The sequence below is a fragment of the Littorina saxatilis genome, linkage group LG7, assembly GCF_037325665.1.
Source record: "Littorina saxatilis isolate snail1 linkage group LG7, US_GU_Lsax_2.0, whole genome shotgun sequence".
Classification (NCBI taxonomy): Eukaryota; Metazoa; Mollusca; class Gastropoda; order Littorinimorpha; family Littorinidae; genus Littorina; species Littorina saxatilis.
The window spans coordinates 5457423-5479371 of NC_090251.1; the positions used below are offsets into that span (position 1 = coordinate 5457423).

Here is a 21949-nt window from a genome sequence, read left to right on the forward strand (position 1 = left end):
GTACTGACAGATGTCAGGCACCAGGAGGAACTCGCTCACACCAGGTACGTACTGACAGATGTCAGGCACCAGGAGGAGCTCGCTCACACCAGGTACGTACTGACAGATGTCAGTCACCAGGAGGAGCTCGCTCACAACAGGTACGTACTGACAGATGTCAGGCACCAGGAGGAACTCGTTCACAACAGGTACGTACTGACAGATGTCAGGCACCAGGAGGAACTCGCTCACACCAGGTACGTACTGACAGATGTCAGGCACCAGGAGGAACTCGCTCACACTAGGTACGTACTGACAGATGTCAGGCACCAGGAGGAACTCGCTCACACCAGGTACGTACTGACAGATGTCAGGCACCAGGAGGAGCTCGCTCACAACAGGTACGTACTGACAGATATCAGGCACCAGGAGGAACTCGCTCACACCAGGTACGTACTGACAGACTGATGTCGGGCACCAGGAGGAGCTCGCTCACAACAGGTACGTACTGACAGATATCAGGCACCAGGAGGAACTCGCTCACACCAGGTACGTACTGACAGACTGATGTCGGGCACCAGGAGGAGCTCGCTCACACCAGGTACGTACTGACAGATGTCAGGCACCAGGAGGAATTCGCACTTAAACTTTGCCGTCATCTCATTAGAATAGACGTTTAATGGACAAAACCCTTGTCGGGCTTTAAAGCAGCGTGGCAGAGTAAGAACCCCTTTTACTGATGCAAGCTTTTCAGAACTAGGCTTTAGCCTAGCGTTGAGACGAACAACTACGTGATGTGTATGTTATGCAGCGTGCGCCTATTGTAATTCCCTTTTCTTTCAAAAATATATCCATCGGAGCCACGCTTGACCGCAGATTGCTTAACGATCACTGACATTGTTTGCTAAGCTTGTTTGTTTTCTTAAACTTGCGTTACCTCAAGCAAAACCCAAATGACCTCGGTCAAAACATGTCAGCGATCACTGCGGGCAAGCCATCATTGTCACAACGAATCGTGAACTCCTATGAGTATAATTTTGAAAGAAAAGGGTATCATATTAAGCTTTTAAGCTTTAAAAATTGTGGGTGATTTTTGTATTGTTGTGGCCGTGTGTGCAGGTGGGAAGTCGGACACAAAAGGCGACGAGAGCCAGGCAGAGAGGCCTGTGGAGGATGCATGGCAGAAGGTAACTAAGCAGGCAGGGTGTAGCACATTGCAACTCCATTTTAAGACCTCCACAAATCTGACAAAATCAGGTCTTAAGTCATTGTCGTCCAGGTACGGATATATCCGTACCCACTCATATGGCTCTATCTGACCAGGTACGGATATATCCGATCAGACTGTTGGCTTCAGTTGCTTACTGTAACGTCGATCTAACGCCTGCATTCCAGTGTGTTGATACACAGTTTTTACACAGTTTTACAATTCTGAGTGATCTGCTGCAGCACAGCTGTTCTCGGCTAAAAAAAAATGTGTCAACATAGGTGGGGTAGAAAGTGTTAAGTGAGGAGTTTTCAGACCTGGGAACCCATACGATTTCGCCATATTTTGTACACCTGATTGTCTAAAATACGATCAGTACGGTGGGTGAAAAAAAAAATAGGACGAGAAAAATTCCTTGACTACTTTTCTTCACAAGCGCATCCCTGTCATTCCTGTCATTCCTGTATATTTACTGGGGCACTGTATATTTACTGGGGCACTGATTGATTATATTTACTGGGGCACTGATTGATTATATTTACTGGGGCACTGTATATTTACTGGGGCACTGTATATTTACTGGGGCACTGTATATTTACTGGGGCACTGTATATTTACTGGGGCACTGTATATTTACTGGGGCACTGTATATTTACTGGGGCACTGTATATTTACTGGGGCACTGTATATTTTTAGTGGGGCACTGTATATTTACTGGGGCACTGTATATTTACTGGGGCACTGTATATTTACTGGGGTACTGTATATTTACTGGAGCACTGTATATTTACTGGGGCACTGTATATTTACTGGGGCACTGTCTATTTACTGGGGCACTGTCTATTTACTGGGGCACTGTATATTTACTGGGGCACTGTATATTTACTGGGGCACTGATTATATTTACTGGGGCACTGTATATTTACTGGGGCACTGATTATATTTACTGGGGCACTGATTATATTTACTGGGGCACTGATTATATTTACTGGGGCACTGTATATTTACTGGGGCACTGTATATTTACTGGGGCACTGTATATTTACTGGGGCACTGTATATTTACTGGGGCACTGATTATATTAATGATAAGAAATATAGCTGGATAAGTCTGCATTTGATCAATGATTACAGCTTTTGTCATTAAACATTGAAAGATGCAGGTGTTTTAAATGTATTGGTAAACTTAACTAACGGTGCAACGGACGCGTGCAAAATGTTCAAATGTGTGGAGTACACTTGATTTTCTGAAAATACGCCAAGTTTGTTTGAGAATACTCCAAGTGCAAAACACCGGTTCCCAGGTCTGAGTTTTACAATTGAGGTAAAGTAACCGAGGTTATGAACAGAACATCTGACAAAGCAAAGGGGGGGTCTTACAGGGGGGGTCTTAAAAGGGGGGTCTTACAGGGGGGTCTTACAGGGGGGTCTTAAAAGGGGGGTCATAAAGTGGGGGTCTTACAGTGGGGGTCTTACAGGGGGGTCTTACAGTGGGGGTCTTACAGTGGGGGTCTTACAGTGGGGGTCTTACAGTGGGGGTCTTAAAGGGGGGGGGGGGTCTTAAAGGGGGGGTTCCACTGTATGTGGGAAAGAGAAATGCTTATGTGCATTAAGAGTAAATGTGTGATGAAAGTTGTCGCCATCACCACCAGATGACAACACAGATCTTCCTTGTGCTGAAAACGTTCTCCTTGTCATTTCTCAGACACAGACGACAATAGGTCAGTTGGACATGGATTCAGAATATATATGTCGGTCAAAATGTCCTTGCAGCAAAAGTGCCAAAACCTCATAATTGTAATTATCAAGGGAAAATTACTAATTTTCCCTTGATAATTACCATTTTCACGTGTTTATTACTAATTTTCCCGGGAAAAGTACTAATTTTCCCGTAATATTTACCAACTTTCACCTGTTAATTACTAATTTTTTGTTTTGGCTCACTTCCTGACGGATTGTTAGTGCCAAAACTAAAAATTAGTAATTTTCCCGTGAAAATGAGTAACTAACAGGTGAAAACAGTAACTGCCAGCGTTAATTAGTAATTATCACGTGATAATGGGTAACCCCAGGTTTTGGCACTAGTAAGCCGTCATAGGGCTTGCCAAAACCTCATAATTGTAATTATCAAGGGAAAATTACTTGATAATTACCATTTTCACGTGTTAATTACTAATTTTCCGTGAAAATTACTAACTTTCACCTGTTAATTACTAATTTTTAGTTTTGGCTCACTTCCTGACGGATTGCTAGTGCCAAAACTAAAAATTAGCCATTTTCCCGTGAAAATTACTAATTATCCCGTGAAAATGAATAACTAACGAGTGAAAACAGTAACTGACAGCGTTAATTAGTAATTATCACGTGATAATGGGTAACCCCAGGTTTTGGCACTAGTAAGCCGTCATACGGAGACCAAGGGATTAACACTGGTGATGTAAAGAAGGCTTTGTGTCGATACATAAATGACCGGAGACCAAGGGATTAACACTGGTGATGTAAAGAAGGCTTTGTGTCGATACATAAATGACCTGAGACCACGGGATGAACACTGGTGATGTAAAGAAGGCTTTGTGTCGATACATAACTGACCGGAGGCCACGGGATGAACACTGGTGATGAAAAGAAGGCTTTGTGTCGATACATAAATGACCGGAGACCAAGGGATTAACACTGGTGATGTAAAGAAGGCTTTGTGTCGATACATAAATGACCGGAGACCAAGCGATGAACACTGGTGATGTAAAGAAGGCTTTGTGTCGATACATAAATGACCGGAGACCACGGGATTAACACTGGTGATGTAAAGAAGGCTTTGTGTCGATACATAAATGACCGGAGACCACGGGATGAACACTGGTGATGTAAAGAAGGCTTTGTGGCAGGCCTGAAAGTGGCGAGTGTTAGAAACATGTAACTGGCAAGTAACAATGATCATCTTTTCGCCAAATGCGAGTAAAGTTGCTGAAACAAATTGTTGGTTTGGCTAGTAAATTTTGGTCTCTGGCTAGTACATTTTCAGAATCAGTAGCCAAAGGCGAGTGCACCATTTTTTGGACTTTGCGGGCTGTGTGGTTGTGATTAAGGAGTGTTTTTTGTGCACACCAGATTGGCAAGAAGGGGAAGACGGAGGGAGCCCGACCCAAGGAACCAGAACAGAAGGTGACGCAGACCGCTTCGCACGCAGCACCGGCCCCCAAACTGACCGCCTACAGGAAGCTGTGTCTGACCATTGAAAAGGACTTTCCTCACTTGAAAACGTAAGTCAAGGGAACGCACTGTACGCTTAGTTTTGTTGTAAGAATAACTATTTCTTCTTCTTCTTTTTCTACTTCTTCTACTTCGTCATTTGCTGAGAGAAGAAAAAACAAGTCGCGTAAGGCGAAAATACAATATTTAGTCAAGTAGCTGTCGAACTCACAGAATGAAACTGAACGCAACGCAACGCAGCAAGACCGTATACTCGTAGCATCGTCACTCCACCGCCCGTGGCAAAGGCAGTGCACGTGGAATTGACAAGAAGAGCGGGGTATTCGTTGCGCTAAGAAGGATAGCACGCTTTTCTGTACCTCTCTTCGTTTTAACTTTCTGAGCGTGTTTTTAATCCAAACATATCATATCTATATATTTTTGGAATCAGGAACCGACAAGGAATAAGATGAAAGTGTTTTTGAATTGATTTCGAAAAAAAAATTTTGATAATAATTTTTATATATTTAATTTTCAGAGCTTGTTTTTAATCCGAATATAACATATTTATATGTTTTTGGAATCAGCAAATGATGGAGAATAAGATAAACGTAAATTTGGATCGTTTTATAAATTTTTATTTTTTTTTACAATTTTCCGATTTTTAATGACCAAAGTCATTAATTAATTTTTAAGCCACCAAGCTGAAATGCAATACCGAACCCCGGGCTTCGTCGAAGATTACTTGACCAAAATTTCAACCAATTTGGTTGAAAAATGAGGGCGTGACAGTGCCGCCTCAACTTTCACGAAAAGCCGGATATGACGTCATCAAAGACATTTATCAAAAAAATGAAAAAAACGTTCGGGGATTTCATACCCAGGAACTCTCATGTCAAATTTCATAAAGATCGGTCCAGTAGTTTAGTCTGAATCGCTCTACACACACACACACACACACACAGACAGACAGACGCACATACACCACGACCCTCGTTTCGATTCCCCCTCGATGTTAAAATATTTAGTCAAAACTTGACTAAATATAAAAATGGTGTGGGGCTAGGGAGGCAAGGTAGTTCTGTTGTTAAAGGATGGAGCCTGTATCTGATGCACTTCCTGAGGCTTGGATTCCAACCCTGTACGGGCGCAGTGGCGTGGTGGTAAGACGTCGGCCTCCTAATCGGGAGGTCGTGAGTTCGAATCCCGGTCGCTGCCGCCTGGTAGGTTAAGAGTGGAGATTTTTCCGATCTCCCAGGTCAACTTATGTGCAGACCTGCCAGTGACTTAACCCCCTTCGTGTGTACACGCAAGCACAAGACAAAGTGCGCACGGAAAAGATCCTGTAATCCATGTCGGAGTTCGGTGGGTTATGGAAACACGAAAATACCTAGCATGCCTTCCCAATCTTCTTCTTTTTCTACTTCGTCATTTGCTCAGGGAAGAATAACAAAATAGTCTGGGGCAAAGGAGGCAAGGGAATTCTGTTGTTAAAGGATGGAGCCTTCATCTGATGCAGTTCCTGAGGCTTGGATTCGAACTCTGTACGATGTCTCAGATTGATTTATTATGTCACACTATGTCCTTCCAAGCTGTGTGTGTGTGTGTGTTTCACTGAGTGAAGTATCTCACTGTGGGTTGTGGATCATTGTGTGTTTGTGACAGGGATGACGTGAACAGTGTGATAGACGAGGTGAAGAGATCGTACGGGGGTCATTTCCACGGCAAGCTGTTCAGCGACATCATGAGGGACATCCGTAACGTCGTCCTACTCAGCTTCCCGGACAGACTGCGCTCGCCTGTAAGCAAGTTTCTCTCTATTCATGTACAAGACCCAGCCCTGTGTATAACATGAAATATGCTTCATAGCAAGTTTCTCTCTATTCATGTACAAGACCCAGCCCTGTGTATAACATGAAATATGCTTCATAGCAAGTTTCTCTCTATTCATGTACAAGACCCAGCCCTGTGTATAACATGAAATATGCTTCATAGCAAGTTTCTCTCTATTCATGTACAAGACCCAGCCCTGTGTATAACATGAAATATGCTTCATAGCAAGTTTCTCTCTATTCATGTACAAGACCCAGCCCTGTGTATAACATGAAATATGCTTCATAGCATGATGAAGTAGACAAAGTGGACAAAATGAAGATATAACAAAAGTGAGAAAATCAGATCTGAAGAAGGAGGTAGTTTTAAAATGGGGGTAAATTGACAGAGGTTATGAACAGAAAGTCTAAGAAAACCGGGTCTGAAAAGAGAAGTCTTAAAATGGGGGTAAATTGACAGAGGTTATGAACAGAAAGTCTAAGAAAACCGGGTCTGAAAAGAGAAGTCTTAAAATGGGGGTAAATTGACAGAGGTTATGAACAGAAAGTCTAAGAAAACCGGGTCTGAAAAGAGAAGTCTTAAAATGGGGGGCCTTGACCGACGGGTTCCACTGTTCTTTGATGCCTCATTCCACTGTTCTTTGATGCCTCATTCTATGACGGCCTACTAGTGCCAAAACCTCAGAATTGTAATTATCAAGGGAAAATTAGTAATTTTCCCTTGATAATTACCATTTTCACGTGTTTATTACTAATTTTCCCGGGAAAATTACTAATTTTCCCGGAATAATTACTAACTTTCACCTGTTAATTACTAATTGACTCACATGCGAAGCAAAAGTGAGTCTATGTACTCACCCGAGTCGTCCGTCCGTCCGTCCGTCCGTCCGGAAAACTTTAACGTTGGATATTTCTTGGACACTATTCAGTCTATCAGTACCAAATTTGGCAAGATGGTGTATGATGACAAGGCGCCAAAAAACATACATAGCATCTTGACCTTGCTTCAAGGTCAAGGTCGCAGGGGCCATAAATGTTGTCTAAAAAACAGCTATTTTTCACATTTTCTCTGAAGTTTTTGAGATTGAATACCTCACCTATATATGATATATAGGGCAAAGTAAGCCCCATCTTTTGATACCAGTTTGGTTTACCTTGCTTCAAGGTCAAGGTCACAGGAGCTCTTCAAAGTTGGATTGTATACATATTTTGAAGTGACCTTGACCCTGAACTATGGAAGATAACTGTTTCAAACTTAAAAATTATGTGGGGCACATGTTATGCTTTCATCATGAGACACATTTGGTCACATATGGTCAAGGTCACTTTGACCCTTATGAAATGTGACCAAAATAAGGTAGTGAACCACTAAAAGTGACCATATCTCATGGTAGAAAGAGCCAATAAGCACCATTGTACTTCCTATGTCTTGAATTAACAGCTTTGTGTTGCATGACCTTGGATGACCTTGACCTTGGGTCAAGGTCACATGTATTTTGGTAGGAAAAATGTGTAAAGCAGTTCTTAGTGTATGATGTCATTGCTAGGTTTAGTAGCATGTGAGTCGTATGGGCTTTGCCCTTCTTGTTTTTAGTTTTGGCTCACTTCCTGACGGATTGCTAGTGCCAAAACTAAAAATTAGTAATTTTCCCGTGAAAATGAGTAACTAACAGGTGAAAACAATAACTGCCAGCGTTAATTAGCAATTATCACGTGATAATGGGTAACCCTAGGTTTTGGCACTAGTAAGCCATCATAGGGCTTACTAGTGCCAAAACCTCAGAATTGTAATTATCAAGGGAAAATTAGTAATTTTCCCTTGATAATTACCATTTTCACGTGTTAATTACTAATTTTCCCGGGAAAATTACTAACTTTCACCTGTTAATTACTAATTTTTAGTTTTGGCTCACTTCCTGACGGATTGCTAGTGCCAAAACTAAAAATTAGTCATTTTCCCGTGAAAATAACTAATTATCCCGTGAAAATGAGTAACTAACGAGTGAAAACAGTAACTGACAGCGTTAATTAGTAATTATCACGTGATAATGGGTAACCCCAGGTTTTGGCACTAGTAAGCCGTCATATCTTTCCACTGTTCTTTGATGCCTCATTTCTAGGGATCTAGCTTTTGCACGTTTAGTTTTCATGTAGTTTTATTTGAGTTGTGTCTAAAACCTAACAATATTTTATATTGTTTGTGTGTGAACAGCATGAGTTGTGTCTAAAACCTAACACTATTCCATGGGTGCAACTCTTCCGTCTAGGACGGAATTTCCATTTTTCTCAGGAGGCTGCAGACGGAAAATCCGTTTTTTTGAAAATTCTGGAGCAAGGCCATTCACGGTGTTTGGGTGGGGGGTTGCTTGAGAGGTCAGCCACCTTTGACCATGCCTGTGTAAAGATGCCAAGAGGGGGATGTCATGTCATACTGGTGAATGTGGCATCTTAAGTGCTGTGTATTTAGCCTTCCTTATATATACCCCACTTTCAGGGATTCAGAGACCTTCAGTGGTAGAGAAAATTTGCATTCCTGATCTATGAACCAGTGGTATTTTGCTTCAGATACATTGAGTCCTTTAGAAAGTTGGCAACTAAAACAAGCTTGCTTGAAACTTATTTCTCTTTTAATTCAAGCTATGATTCAACAATCATTTGTGAATTTAACTCCTAAAATGAAAAAGCAGCATCAGAAGATTGCATGTGCATGGCAAGGGATATAACTCTGGAGGTTTCTGTTTTTGTCTAAACCTTCTTTTTAACCTGAGCAGTTAGCCCTTTTGAAAGTATTCAATTGAAACAAACTCAGTGACTTGAAAATTGTTTCTCATTTGGTTGAAGCCATGGTTCAACAATTATTTGAGAATTTACCTCCTGCAATGATAAATTCATAAGCTTCAAGTAAAGAAGTTGTAATACAAGGGAGGTGACTGTAATTTCCTGTGTTTGTGAAAACTTTTTGTTAGCATGGTAATTTTCCTTTAATTCAGTAAACATTTTTTAAATCAAAGACAAAACTAGGTGATAAAATCAATCACCTTCAAGTTTACAAGATTTTTAATTTGGGCATCTCCAATTTTAAGCTTGTTAGCAAGGAGAGGCTTCTAAAACCCTTCTTCAAATGTGTTGACCTTGTTTTTTGTAGACCCATGCAACCAAACACTTTCAAGTATAGAAGTTTTTCATGTTGTGCATCCTCCCCCCCCAAATTTTGTTGTTGTTGCTGTTTTCAGTTTTAAAACCAGGAGAGGCTCAAATAGCCCCTCTTAAAATGCTAAAATTCATTTTCGGCTGGGTGGTTACAATAAATACCTTCAGGTTTACAAGATTGTTCATATCATGCATATCCGCAAAGCCTGTTTGTTCTGAAATAGATTTAGTCAAAAGAGGCTATTCAAATTCTCCCTGAAATGCAAAAATTTGTTTTTGTGCCCCCCTGGACCCCCTAGCAAGGGCGCTGCCCCTGCACCCCGGCGGGGCCTTGACGGCCCCTGCCCCTGGACCACGACCTTTTCAGTTTTTTCATTTTCCAGCAGTTGCACCCATGCTATTTTGTTGTTTGTGTGTGAACAGCATCGAGCCATGCCAGTGTTCACCAGCATGGCCATGAGTTGTGACTAAAACCAAACACTATTTTGTTGTTTGTGTGTGAACAGCATCGAGCCATGCCAGTGTTCACCAGCATGGCCATGAGTTGTGTCTAAAACCTAACACTATTTTTTTGTTTGTGTGTGAACAGCATCGAGCCATGCCAGTGTTCACCAGCATGGCCATGAGTTGTGTCTAAAACCTAACACTATTTTTTTGTTTGTGTGTGAACAGCATCGAGCCATGCCAGTGTTCACCAGCATGGCCATGAGTTGTGTCTAAAACCTAACACTATTTTTTTGTTTGTGTGTGAACAGCATCGAGCCATGCCAGTGTTCACCAGCATGGCCATGAGTTGTGTCTAAAACCTAACACTATTTTGTTGTTTGTGTGTGAACAGCATCGAGCCATGCCAGTGTTCACCAGCATGGCCATGCAGGGCAACCTCAAGAAGCCAGTCGCTGACAAGGTAATGTTGTTATGTTGGTTTGCCTTTGCACATCGTCTGTCATTCTGCCCGCCCATCTGCCTGTACATCTGTGTGGGGTTCTTGATGTTAGGGGCGGGGACATTGCTCAGTCTGTAGCGGTTCTGACTTGAAACCAGTGGTCGCTATCGGCGTGTGTTCGATTCCCTTATTCGGCGAGGGATTTATTTTCCAGAGTCAACTCTGTGCAGACTCTCCTCGATGTCCAAACTGAAACGAGCACAGGGAAGACCCCCAGGTTTACAGCAAAAGGCTCATGCAGGGCTTGGACAGATGAAAACACGCATGGAGGAAAAAGACAAAATCATTTGTTGAGCGCTGTACTGTATGGCAGCTCGCTTTCCCCAGGGAGAAAGCAGCCCGAATTTCCATGAGGATAACCTCACAGGACGATATGATACCAATGACGTACATGACGTGATTTGCTGTAGTGGATTTGAGTAGCACTGAGCGGTATGACGCTAGGGTTTTACTGTGGCAGGTTATGAGTATGTTTTGTCACGAGTTAAACAAAATCTTTTGAAAGGAAGATGAATGCTCAGTGGGAATAATGACCTTTGCTTGTGTCTGGCTGTGTGTGAGTGTGTGTGTGTGTGTGTGTGTGTGTGTGTGTGACTTGTTACTGTTTGTGACAGCATCATTTTGCTCGTTTTTTTCTCCTCTAGAAATGTGAAGCGAGCTGGCAATCGTCGACCGAAGGAGGAAACATTTTATTCAAGGTGAATGCAGAGAAATGGAAACAATTTTATTCAGGGATTAGTTTAGGTGTATAAAATATCACATATACTACTTTATTCAGGGCTTAGTTTAGGTGTATAAAATATCACATATACTACTTTATTCAGGGATTATTTTAGGTGTATAAAATATCACATATACTACTTTATTCAGGGCTTAGTTTAGGTGTATAAAATATCACATATACTACTTTATTCAGGGATTATTTTAGGTGTATAAAATATCACATATACTACATTATTCAGGGATTAGTTTAGGTGTATACAATATCACATATACTACTTTATTCAGGGATTAGTTTAGGTGTATAAAATATCACATATACTACTTTATTCAGGGCTTAGTTTAGGTCAAGTACTCCTTCTACCAGTACACGCACAGCCAAAACCCAGCTAACAATCTCGAAGGCTATGCTCAATTTGCGCCTGCTGCGAGCTGTGCTATTTTTAGATCCCCTGGGCTGCTGCTTTGGAGTCTGGCACACACGCAGCGCGCAATAATTTAATGAAGGGCTACTTCTCTCTCTGTGTTGATAGAGACGATCTGTTTTCAAAAGATCCGACACTCAGCATGCATTCGATATAATGTTTATACCATATTAAAGACAATTAAATGATGAATTATCACATATAAACTAATTTAGACGAATAAGAACATGCTGAAAGCCTGCACTATTTTCTTTAACGCACGCACAAAACCGGATACGTACACTGTTCCTTCCTGTTTTCATTCAAAATGGCAACCAACGTGTTCAATTGATGTGTTTACAAAAGTGAATCGCAGTTTCTATTGCCTCGGATACTGTAGTTACTTCATATTCAGTGAAGGAAGTCTTGGATTACGTCTTCAAGTATCGACAGTGTGAATTTTTTGTATCAGTTTCCAGTGCTTGGATGTGATGTATTGTTTTAAATCGCCTGACAACAGTCATCCATTGTGATTGTCTTCAAAGTTTTACAAAGTGATTTGCTGTTTTTGATTCTTTGGATACGGTACACTGTTCCTGATCTGTAAATGGCAGGTTCTTTTTAGTAATGTTTCAAAATGGTGAACAAGTGTGGTGTGGTGAACTGTAAAGGAAACTACAACAAGGCGAACAAGTGTCGTTTGTTCAAACTTCCAGCAGACTCATTAGAAAGGCAGAGCTGGATTGCAGCAATCCCTCCACGCGAACACTTTGTGATCAATCCAGAAACATATCGCATCTGTGAACGCCATTGGAAAGAAGGTTATGCTGCAAAAGGGATTGGAACAAAAGCACGGCCTGTTGATCCCCCAACCGAATTTGATGTTCTCAAATCATGTCTGCCGACCTCAAAACCTCCACCTCGTACAACGAATGCTGAGGACCGTCAGCTAGCCTTCTGGAGGGAAAAGGATACTATCAAAGACTTTTCAAGTTTCAGGCCAGAGTCAGAATTGAGAAAAAAGTACACGAATGTCATCATCAATAGAACAAACGATCGGCTTGTGTGTGTCTTCATGAACGATGATTTTAGCGAATCAGAAGTCTCCATCATTGTGGAAAACAAAGCGACACTCACTTGTGTACTTACTCTCATTGCATTTAAGAGTGGAATAAGAGTGCCCTTAGGGAAAATTCTGCATCCTAATAATGGCATGAATTCAAACAGTCAGTTTCTTGAAACAGTTCATATAGCTGTCAACTTTGAACCCCACTGTGATTCTGTGACCAGAAAAGTTGTAGATATTTTGCGTTCTCATTCGTCCGAGTCTGACTGCTGTAGAGACAATAAGAATGCCCAGAAACTGTCATTTCTTACACATCAGCTGCAGCTTTTGATTGAGAAGCAGTACTCTGTCAATGATTATTGTTTTGCCATCGAGTCGTTCCCCCACTGCAACTATGAACTTCTAAGAGAGTATCTTGTGCTGCCCAGTAAGCGTAAGCTGCAATCTGTAGTTTCATCAGTTGACACTGACTCTGTGTTGAAAGGAACGTTTGAAAAAGTTAAGATCGACCAGCAAAAGAATGTGTTCTTGTTGGTCGACGAAGTGAAAATTAGGCCGACTGTTGCTTTTGCTGGTGGTGTTTTGAGTGGTATGGCAAAAAATGATGAGAACAGCAAAGCAACGTCCATGCTCTGTGTAATGATGAAGGCGCTACACAGGGGACCTAGCGTCATGATTTCTGTGACACCCGTGCACAGGCTGACAGCGGACTACCAGTATGGCGTTGTGATGGAGGCAGCAGGTCGTGTAGAGAAAGCAGGTGGTCATGTTTTAGGGTCCATAACAGACAACCACAAGGTCAATCAACACTTTTGCAAACTGTTCGACAGACAATCAGAGACAACTGCCATAGCCAAGCATCCACTGAGTGAAGAGCGTACCTGGTTCCTCTTATTTGATACAGTTCATCTCCTCAAGTGCATTCGCAACAATTGGATTACTGAAAAGACCAAAGAAATAACGCTTGGTGATGATGCAACTGCATCTTTTGAAGACGTTGTGCAGCTGTACAAAGAAGAGAGAGACAACATCCTCAAGACAAGCCCACTCACTCACTCTGCTGTTTGTCCTTCAAAGCTTCAACTTCAAAATGTGAAACATGTTTTGCGAGTTTTCAATGACAAAGTGGTTGCCGCACTGAGGTTGAGAGGATGCAGTCAGACGGCTAGCTTCATTGAAACAGTCCTCAACTGGTGGAAAACTGTCAATGTATCTGGAAAAGGACAAGATCAGCGTCTGAATGACCCACATCGTGCTGTCCAAGAGAAAGCTTCAACTTCCCTGGATACTTTCTTGATGATTTTCAAGCAGGCAGAGTCAGGGCAGGGAGCATCACGGATAAAATGCCTTACTCATGACACCAGGAAGGCTTTGGTTCAAACCATGGAAGGTCTGAAAGCTGTTTGCCACTATCTGCTCACTTCTGCCGGATTTGACTATGTTGTTCTGAGAGAAATTCAAAGTGACAGACTCGAAGGTGAATTTGGAGTCTATCGACAGACAACCGGGGCAAACTGCTTCATGACATCTAGAGATGTATTTTCTGCCAGCCAAAAACGACTCGCCAAACATGCAGCTTCTTTCCTGGAGTCTATCGAGGTTGAGTCTGCGCCAAAAGAGCACACCTGCCTAGGTATTAGTGTTGACTTTGAGGATGCAGCCTCCATGGAGATCTGTACAGCAGACGTGACACTGACAGCAAGTGAGGAGAGCAGTGCAGCTTATGTTGCAGGCTGGCTGGAAAGCAAGTGTGAAGAGGAGCTTGGGTTCACGGACGAAGAGCCCTTTGTCACCAGTGAGGCCAAGGATTTCATCCACCAAGTGTCTAGAGGCAAGTTGAAGACACCACATGCCTGCACATTTGAGCTTGTGAGGATTGGACTTTCTTTTGTGAAAAAGGCTCGTCATCGGGCATGCTGCCGCAAGAGACTTACTGGCATCTTGTGCACATTGGCCAGTTTCAATGACATAGACATTACTTGCGATAGGCTCTTCAGGCATCTCTCCAATGTGCTGCTTCATGGACTTCAGAATCTGGAACGGGACCACGAGAAGGATGCAGTTCTCCTCCAGACTTCAGTGAAAAGAGCTAGAATGATCTGATCCCAGCGAAAGGGTAGGCCTAAGCTTTTTTGACCCCGCCCCCCTCCCACTAAAAAAGGAAAGATAAACACACAAAAATCCCCCATGCTGGTAATGTAAGGTAACATCCCAAGCCTAAGGCTTGGTTATCTGGGTTCAAGTCCCGGCCAGTGTATCTTGATTTTTTTGCGTGTGTAAAATAGTGCAGGCTTTCAAAGTATTTTCACTAAAGTTGATGCAAATTATTTGAATATTCTTTCATGTATTCGTCAACATATCTTTCACAATTACAACTAAAATTAACATTGTAATGCTTTTCAGAGGACACATTTATAAGTTAGTGAACTCTACAATTATATTGATGTTCATAACGTTTTTGCGTCTCTTGAAGTTGAATAGTAGCCTTTTTACTGCTCACCCCCCCCCCCTCCCCCCATATTTCTTTCTCTCTTTTTCATTTTCTTACTTATGAATATGATATCCATTGGTGTTTCATTTATTTCTTTAAGTCCTTTACTTGAATGATGATTTTAAAACAAACTGTTAAGTGTTGCAAGCTAAAATTATTAATTGATTGATTTTAAGACTAATAATTATTGTTTTGTTTTGATTGAGAGAGACTCTCCGCTCTGGTAATGCTCATGCTACCTCACAATTTCTGCAAAAACTTAACTCACTCTAGAAGCAATGGGATTAATCAAAACAAACACACAGTACTTACTATCCTTAAAGATAATAATAACAACACATAAAAAGGGCCAAGTAGTCTTACCTCTTCTTGTTCTAAACTCTCACTCTCAGCAAAAAAATTCATCTCAAAACCCATAAAATAGCATTTTTATGTTCACTTTATATCTTCTTTCACAGAATTATGGACAAAAACAACAAAATACAACATATTTTGGCAGTAGGAAGTCATACAATTGAACAAAGCAATGGCCTCTGAGATCAGAGGCCTGAATTTTGGTCTGCATGTCCTGAGAGAAGTAGTCCTTGGTTTAGGTGTATAAAATATCACATATATACTACTTTATTCAGGGATTATTTTAGGTGTATAAAATATCACATATACTACTTTATTCAGGGATTATTTTAGGTGTATAAAATATCACATATACTACTTTATTCAGGGCTTAGTTTAGGTGTATAAAATATCACATATACTACTTTATTCAGGGATTATTTTAGGTGTATACAATATCACATATACTACTTTATTCAGGGATTAGTTTAGGTGTATAAAATATCACATATACTACTTTATTCAGGGATTAGTTGAGGTGTATAAAATATCACATATACTACTTTATTCAGGATTAGTTTAGGTGTATAAAATATCACATATACTACTTTATTCAGGGCTTAGTTTAGGTGTATAAAATATCACATATATACTACTTTATTCAGGGATTATTTTAGGTGTATAAAATATCACATATACTACTTTATTCAGGGATTATTTTAGGTGTATAAAATATCACATATACTACTTTATTCAGGGCTTAGTTTAGGTGTATAAAATATCACATATACTACTTTATTCAGGGATTATTTTAGGTGTATAAAATATCACATATACTACATTATTCAGGGATTAGTTTAGGTGTATACAATATCACATATACTACTTTATTCAGGGATTAGTTTAGGTGTATAAAATATCACATATACTACTTTATTCAGGGATTATTTTAGGTGTATAAAATATCACATATACTACTTTATTCAGGATTAGTTTAGGTGTATAAAATATCACATATACTACTTTATTCAGGGATTAGTTTAGGTGTATAAAATATCACATATACTACATTATTCAGGGATTAGTTTAGGTGTATAAAATATCACATATACTACTTTCAGGCATCCGCTGGATTGTAAATGCACGTACCTTTAAAAATGGCTTCATCAAATGACTTGAAGTAGGATGTTTGCAGGACCAAACACAGACGTACATACAAAATAGAATGTTTGAGTGACAAAGTCTGGGTTTGTATGGATTGTGAAAAAGTGAATCCTCTTGCTTTTTGTGAGGCAAGCTTTCCACACGTGCTCCTTGTCCACATGTTTCAGACACACCCCTCACTAGTGCCCAGCCTATAATGTCACGTGTTTCAGACATCCCTCGCTAGTGACCGGCCTATAATGTCACGTGTTTCAGACACATCCCTCACTAGTGACCGGCCTATAATGTCACGTGTTTCAGACACACCCCTCACTACAGGGATCGCGTTTACGCACGAGTTTTGCGTATTTGACGCATTTTAAAAGTCGCTGACGCGTTTTTTTCGCCACGCCGCGTAAGCCATATGCAAAAATATTTTAACTTTTTCTTGTCTTCACGCAGCGCTTTTGCTCTGACTTAATAATTACCCGATCCTGAAACTGACTATAGGGCTCGAGAAGTGACGACACACATGAAATCTGCGCGTCAAAACTAAAGTCCGTTTCTTTTTGCATCGAAGTATCGCAAACGAACGTAACGAGGGTATTACCAGATAATGTCTTGTCGGATAATGAAACAGACATTAGCTGCTCTCCCATCTCGCGCTTCCAAAAGGCGGAAAAAGTGTCTAGTCATATTAGAGCGGGAAACAAACTCGCAAGGCCCGAAGGTTGGAGACAGCAGGGGTGTTATTCGACAGGCGTGCGCGGAGTTCGACAGGAAAACTCGCCGTATTTAGGTAAGGAGTGTCTTTAAGTCTTTCGTGCGTGTTTTGTTTGTGTCTACGTGTTTTCGTAGTACGCAAAAATATTGGTCCGTGACGCGTTTTTTTCGTTTCGTTGTGTATGACTTACGCGTTTTTTAAAAAGCTAGCGCGATCCCTGTCGCTAGGGACCGTCCTATAATGTCACGTGTTTTAGACACATTCCTCTCTAGTGACTGGCCTATAATGTCACGTGTTTCAGACACATCCCTCACTAGTGACTGGCCTATAATGTCACGTGTTTCAGACACATCCCTCACTAGTGACCGGCCTTTAATGTCATGTGTTTCAGACACATCCCTCACTAGGGACCGGCCTATAATGTCACGTGTTTCAGACACACCCCTCACTAGTGACCGGCCTATAATGTCACGATTTTCAGACACATGCCTCACTAGTGTCCGGCCTATAATGTCACGTGTTTCAGACACATCCCTCACTAGGGACCGGCCTATAATGTCACGTGTTTCAGACACATCCCTCACTAGTGACCGGCCTATAATGTCACGTGTTTCAGACACATCCCTCACTAGGGACCGGCCTATAATGTCACATGTTTCAGACACATCCCTCACTAGGGACCGGCCTATAATGTCAGTTGGGAATGTTTGACTCGATGAGAGCAAGAGTATTCTGTCTTTCACAGCCTACACAACCTATATTTCTTAACATTGTCTGTGATGAAGTAGACCCAGATTGTCAGGAAATTGAGTTCTGTTTTGGTTGGCACTTTTAATTAGTTCACTTTTTGAGTCACTTGAGAAAAAGTGACTCTATGTAATCGGTCAGTGTTAGTCTGTCCGGCCGGCCGGCCAGCCGGCCGTCCGGCCGGCCGTCCGTAGACACCACCTTAACGTTGGACTTTTCTCGGAAACTATCAAAGCGATCGGGCTCATATTTTGTTTAGTCGTGACCTCCAATGACCTCTACACTTTAACGATGGTTTCGTTGACCTTTGACCTTTTTCAAGGTCACAGGTCAGCGTCAAAGGAAAAATTAGACATTTTATATCTTTTCTCGGAAACTATCAAAGCGATCGGGCTCATATTTTGTTTAGTCGTGACCTCCAATGACCTCTACACTTTAACGATGGTTTCGTTGACCTTTGACCTTTTTCAAGGTCACAGGTCAGCGTCAAAGGAAAAATTAGACATTTTATATCTTTGACAAAGTTCATCGGATGTGATTGAAACTTTGTAGGATTATTCTTTACATCAAAGTATTTACATCTGTAGCCTTTTACGAACGTTATCAGAAAAACAAGGGAGATAACTAGCCTTTTCTGTTCGGCAACACACAACTTAACGTTGGGCTTTTCTCGGAAACTATAAAAGTGACCGGGCTCAAATTTTATGTGAACGTGACTCATTGTGTTGTGAATAGCAATTTCTTCCTGTCCATCTGATGCCTCATATAATATTCAGAACTGCGAAAGTGACTCGATCGAGCGTTTGCTCTTCTTGTTATATTTGTTTTAAGGCTTTGTGCTATCACTCGATGTGACCAGTGAATGAGCTGGATGTGTTGTATGTGTGCAGGCTATAGAAGAAGAGTGTTGTATCTGTCTGGTGGAGTTCACTAAAGCCTGTCGCTACCCCCTGGAGTGTGGACACACCTTTCACAAACAGGTGAGCATCGTGTTCTGTACACAGGCAGGTGTTGCAGTGTACTTGGAAGTCCCATTGCAACGTGAAGAGTCTCACAAACTGGCACGCTCGCATACACGCACTGTGCACATACATCTACACACACTCTTGTACACAGATACTGCGCCCACACACACACACACACACACACACACACACACACACACACACACACACACACACACACACACACATCTCTGTGATCGCGGCTGACAACGTCTGTTTGTGTGTGTGTGCAGTGTATTGACAAGTGGGTGAAGGAGCAGGGGGAACGTACGTGTCCCATCTGTCGCAACATTGTCCTCATGGTGGAAGACTACCCTCGTCTCGCCAAGAAGGACCCCTCGCCCTTCGATAAGGACTTCCCCAAGCTGGGCTCCCACCTGCCCAAACGTGGGTGTTGACATTGGGACCCAGACGTCTCGAAGTTGAATTCTGATTTGCCTAAATGTGGGCCTTGACACTGGTACACGCTAACATATGGCTGATAAAGACATCTCCCATCTGAGTTTTTGATTTGCCAAACATGGACGTTGATATTAGTACCCTGTAACATCGTGCTGATAAGAACTTCCCCAACTTGGGTTCTGATTTGCCTGAATGTGGGTGTTGACATTATTGCCTGCTAATATTGTGCTGATAAAGACGCTCTGACTTGCCAAGAAACATGGGTGTTGAACTTGGTATGCAGTATCATTTTGCTGACATGTGTTATAGTTCCGATAAAGCCTGCCCACAGCTTGGTTCTGACTTGCCAAGAATCATGGGTGTTGACTCTAGTAACTGCAAAGGAGAGGTTATATTGGACACTTCACCAGAGTGTGTTCTTTCATGAAGGAAGGGCAAATAGCATCTCTATCAGGAAGTGCTGTGCGTTTCTCAATTTGTGTTTTTACAAATGTTGATGCGGTTCTTGTGTTCAAGTTATGACGTGGTTTTACTGCACAGAGGGAGAATGTCCTATTGAATGTGAGGGAGAAAACATGGCTGCCCTGGCTAGAAAGTGGAGAAAGAAATTGGTGTGTTCAACTCTCTCATTGTTTTAATTTTATTTTGAAGATAAGAATTGTTTTCAGTTTGACGAAAAGTGTTCTCGGTCATTTTTTCTATTCAATAAAATTGTTGTTCCTATGAACAGTCCTCAATGTCAGCTCTTATAGAGTTAGGTTGTGACATTTTTCTTTGGTCGAACCATGTCATTTGGTATTCAACAGTTTATTTCAAAAGTTTATGAGCTCTTTTGTAGAAATCATCAATGTCATCTTCAGGGGTGTCGCCTGGCATCAGCTGTTGACAAATCACAGAATATTTTTTTCAAATCACAGAAAAATGTGCCTTCATTTTGTCAGATCTGCCAAACTTTTTGCACAGTGGGGGAAGGTTCACGCCAAAGACAGCCTTCAGAATTTTACCGGAAAATACTTCTTGTTTACAAAAATCGTGTACATTTGTAATTTTGTTTATACTAGTTTGTTACAACTTGAATGCCTGGCCGTGTCGCAGTGGAAGCGTGTGTGCATTGTTGATGTATTTACTTGTGAACACGGTGCAATTATTGCTGTGCCAGCCTCTTTGTTACTGTGGCATCATTATAATTACATGTGTGTGTGGTCATTTTTAGCTTGGTGAAACTATAGCCGTCAGTCTGGTCATTATTCTTTTTTCTTTCTTGCAGCTAATTATGTAATATGTAAAAGAACATTGAAGTGAATTCCATTCGGTGCTAACAGGCATATCAAGGTATGTGTCACTGCCAGTTTCAGACGGAACTTACTTGTCTGTTATGCCGGTTTGTTTGTAGGGCAGCATTTCAGACGGAACACCTTATATGTAAAGTCCTTCTCTTGCTAAATGATTCTTTTCATCATGACAGATCTGTTCAGGCTTTTACCTGGTTTTACCCACATTAGAACATCATTCAACTGAAACGTATGCCTAGATGACAAGATCATTCAAGTTAACGCATGCCATGCCTAGATTACAAGATCATTCAAGTTAACGCATACCATGTCTAGATGACAAGATCATTTAAGTTAACGCATGCCATGCCTAGATACAAGATCATTCAAGTTAACGCATGCCATGCCTAGATTACAAGATCATTCAAGTTAACGCATACCATGTCTAGATGACAAGATCATTTAAGTTAACGCATGCCATGCCTAGATACAAGATAATTCAAGTTAACGCATGCCATGCCTAGATGACAAGATCATTCAAGTTAACGCATGCCATGCCTAGATGACAAGATCATTCAAGTTAACGCATGCCATACCTAGATGACAAGATCATTCAAGTTAACGCATGCCATGCCTAGATGACAAGATCATTCAAGTTAACGCATGCCATGCCTAGATGACAAGATCATTCAAGTTAACGCATTCCATGCCTAGATTACAAGATCATTCAAGTTGACGCATGCCATACCTAGATGACAAGATCATTCAAGTTAACGCATACCATGCCTAGATTACAAGATCATTCAAGTTGACGCATGCCATACCTAGATGACAAGATCATTCAAGTTACCGCATGCCATGCCTAGATGACAAGATCATTCAAGTTGACGCATGCCATGCCTAGATGACAAGATCATTCAAGTTAACGCATGCCATACCTAGATGACAAGATCATTCAAGTTAACGCATGCCATACCTAGATGACAAGATCATTCAAGTTAATGCATGCCATACCTAGATGACAAGATCGTTCAAGTTAACGCATGCCATGCCTAGATGACAAGATCATTCAAGTTAACGCATGCCATACCTAGATGACAAGATCATTCAAGTTAACGCATGCCATGCCTAGATGACAAGATCATTCAAGTTAACGCATGCCATGCCTAGATGACAAGATCATTCAAGTTAACGCATGCCATGCCTAGATGACAAGATCATTCAAGTTAACGCATGCCATGCCTAGATGACAAGATCATTCAAGTTAACGCATGCCATGCCTAGATGACAAGATCATTCAAGTTAACGCATACCATGCCTAGATGACAAGATCATTCAAGTT

General features: G+C 41.4%; 2 protein-coding genes across 2 annotated transcripts; both read left to right on the top strand.

The window, feature by feature from the left end:
• Nucleotides 1–773: 773 nt before the first annotated feature.
• LOC138972043 (E3 ubiquitin-protein ligase DZIP3-like) lies at nucleotides 774–20839 on the top strand. The gene is made up of 8 exons (XM_070344883.1): nucleotides 774–777; nucleotides 1099–1166; nucleotides 4294–4445; nucleotides 6040–6175; nucleotides 10195–10263; nucleotides 10947–11000; nucleotides 18821–18910; nucleotides 19168–20839. The coding sequence occupies exons 1-8, from the start codon at nucleotides 774–776 to the stop codon at nucleotides 19330–19332; spliced, it is 738 nt and encodes a 245-aa protein (XP_070200984.1). The 3' UTR covers nucleotides 19333–20839.
• Nucleotides 12679–15580, top strand: LOC138970531 (uncharacterized). The gene has a single exon (XM_070342991.1). The coding sequence runs from the start codon at nucleotides 13084–13086 to the stop codon at nucleotides 14593–14595; it is 1512 nt and encodes a 503-aa protein (XP_070199092.1). The 5' UTR covers nucleotides 12679–13083; the 3' UTR covers nucleotides 14596–15580.
• Nucleotides 20840–21949: the final 1110 nt, after the last annotated feature.

Bases quoted from the DNA above. Each gene is read 5' to 3' on its own strand.
- LOC138970531 (XM_070342991.1), top strand. From the start codon at position 13,084: ATGGCAAAAAATGATGAGAACAGCAAAGCAACGTCCATGCTCTGTGTA.
- LOC138972043 (XM_070344883.1), top strand. The intron at 6,176-10,194 runs GTAAGCAAGTTT...GTGTGTGAACAG, and splicing joins CGGACAGACTGCGCTCGCCT to CATCGAGCCATGCCAGTGTT. The intron at 18,911-19,167 runs GTGAGCATCGTG...GTGTGTGTGCAG, and splicing joins GACACACCTTTCACAAACAG to TGTATTGACAAGTGGGTGAA.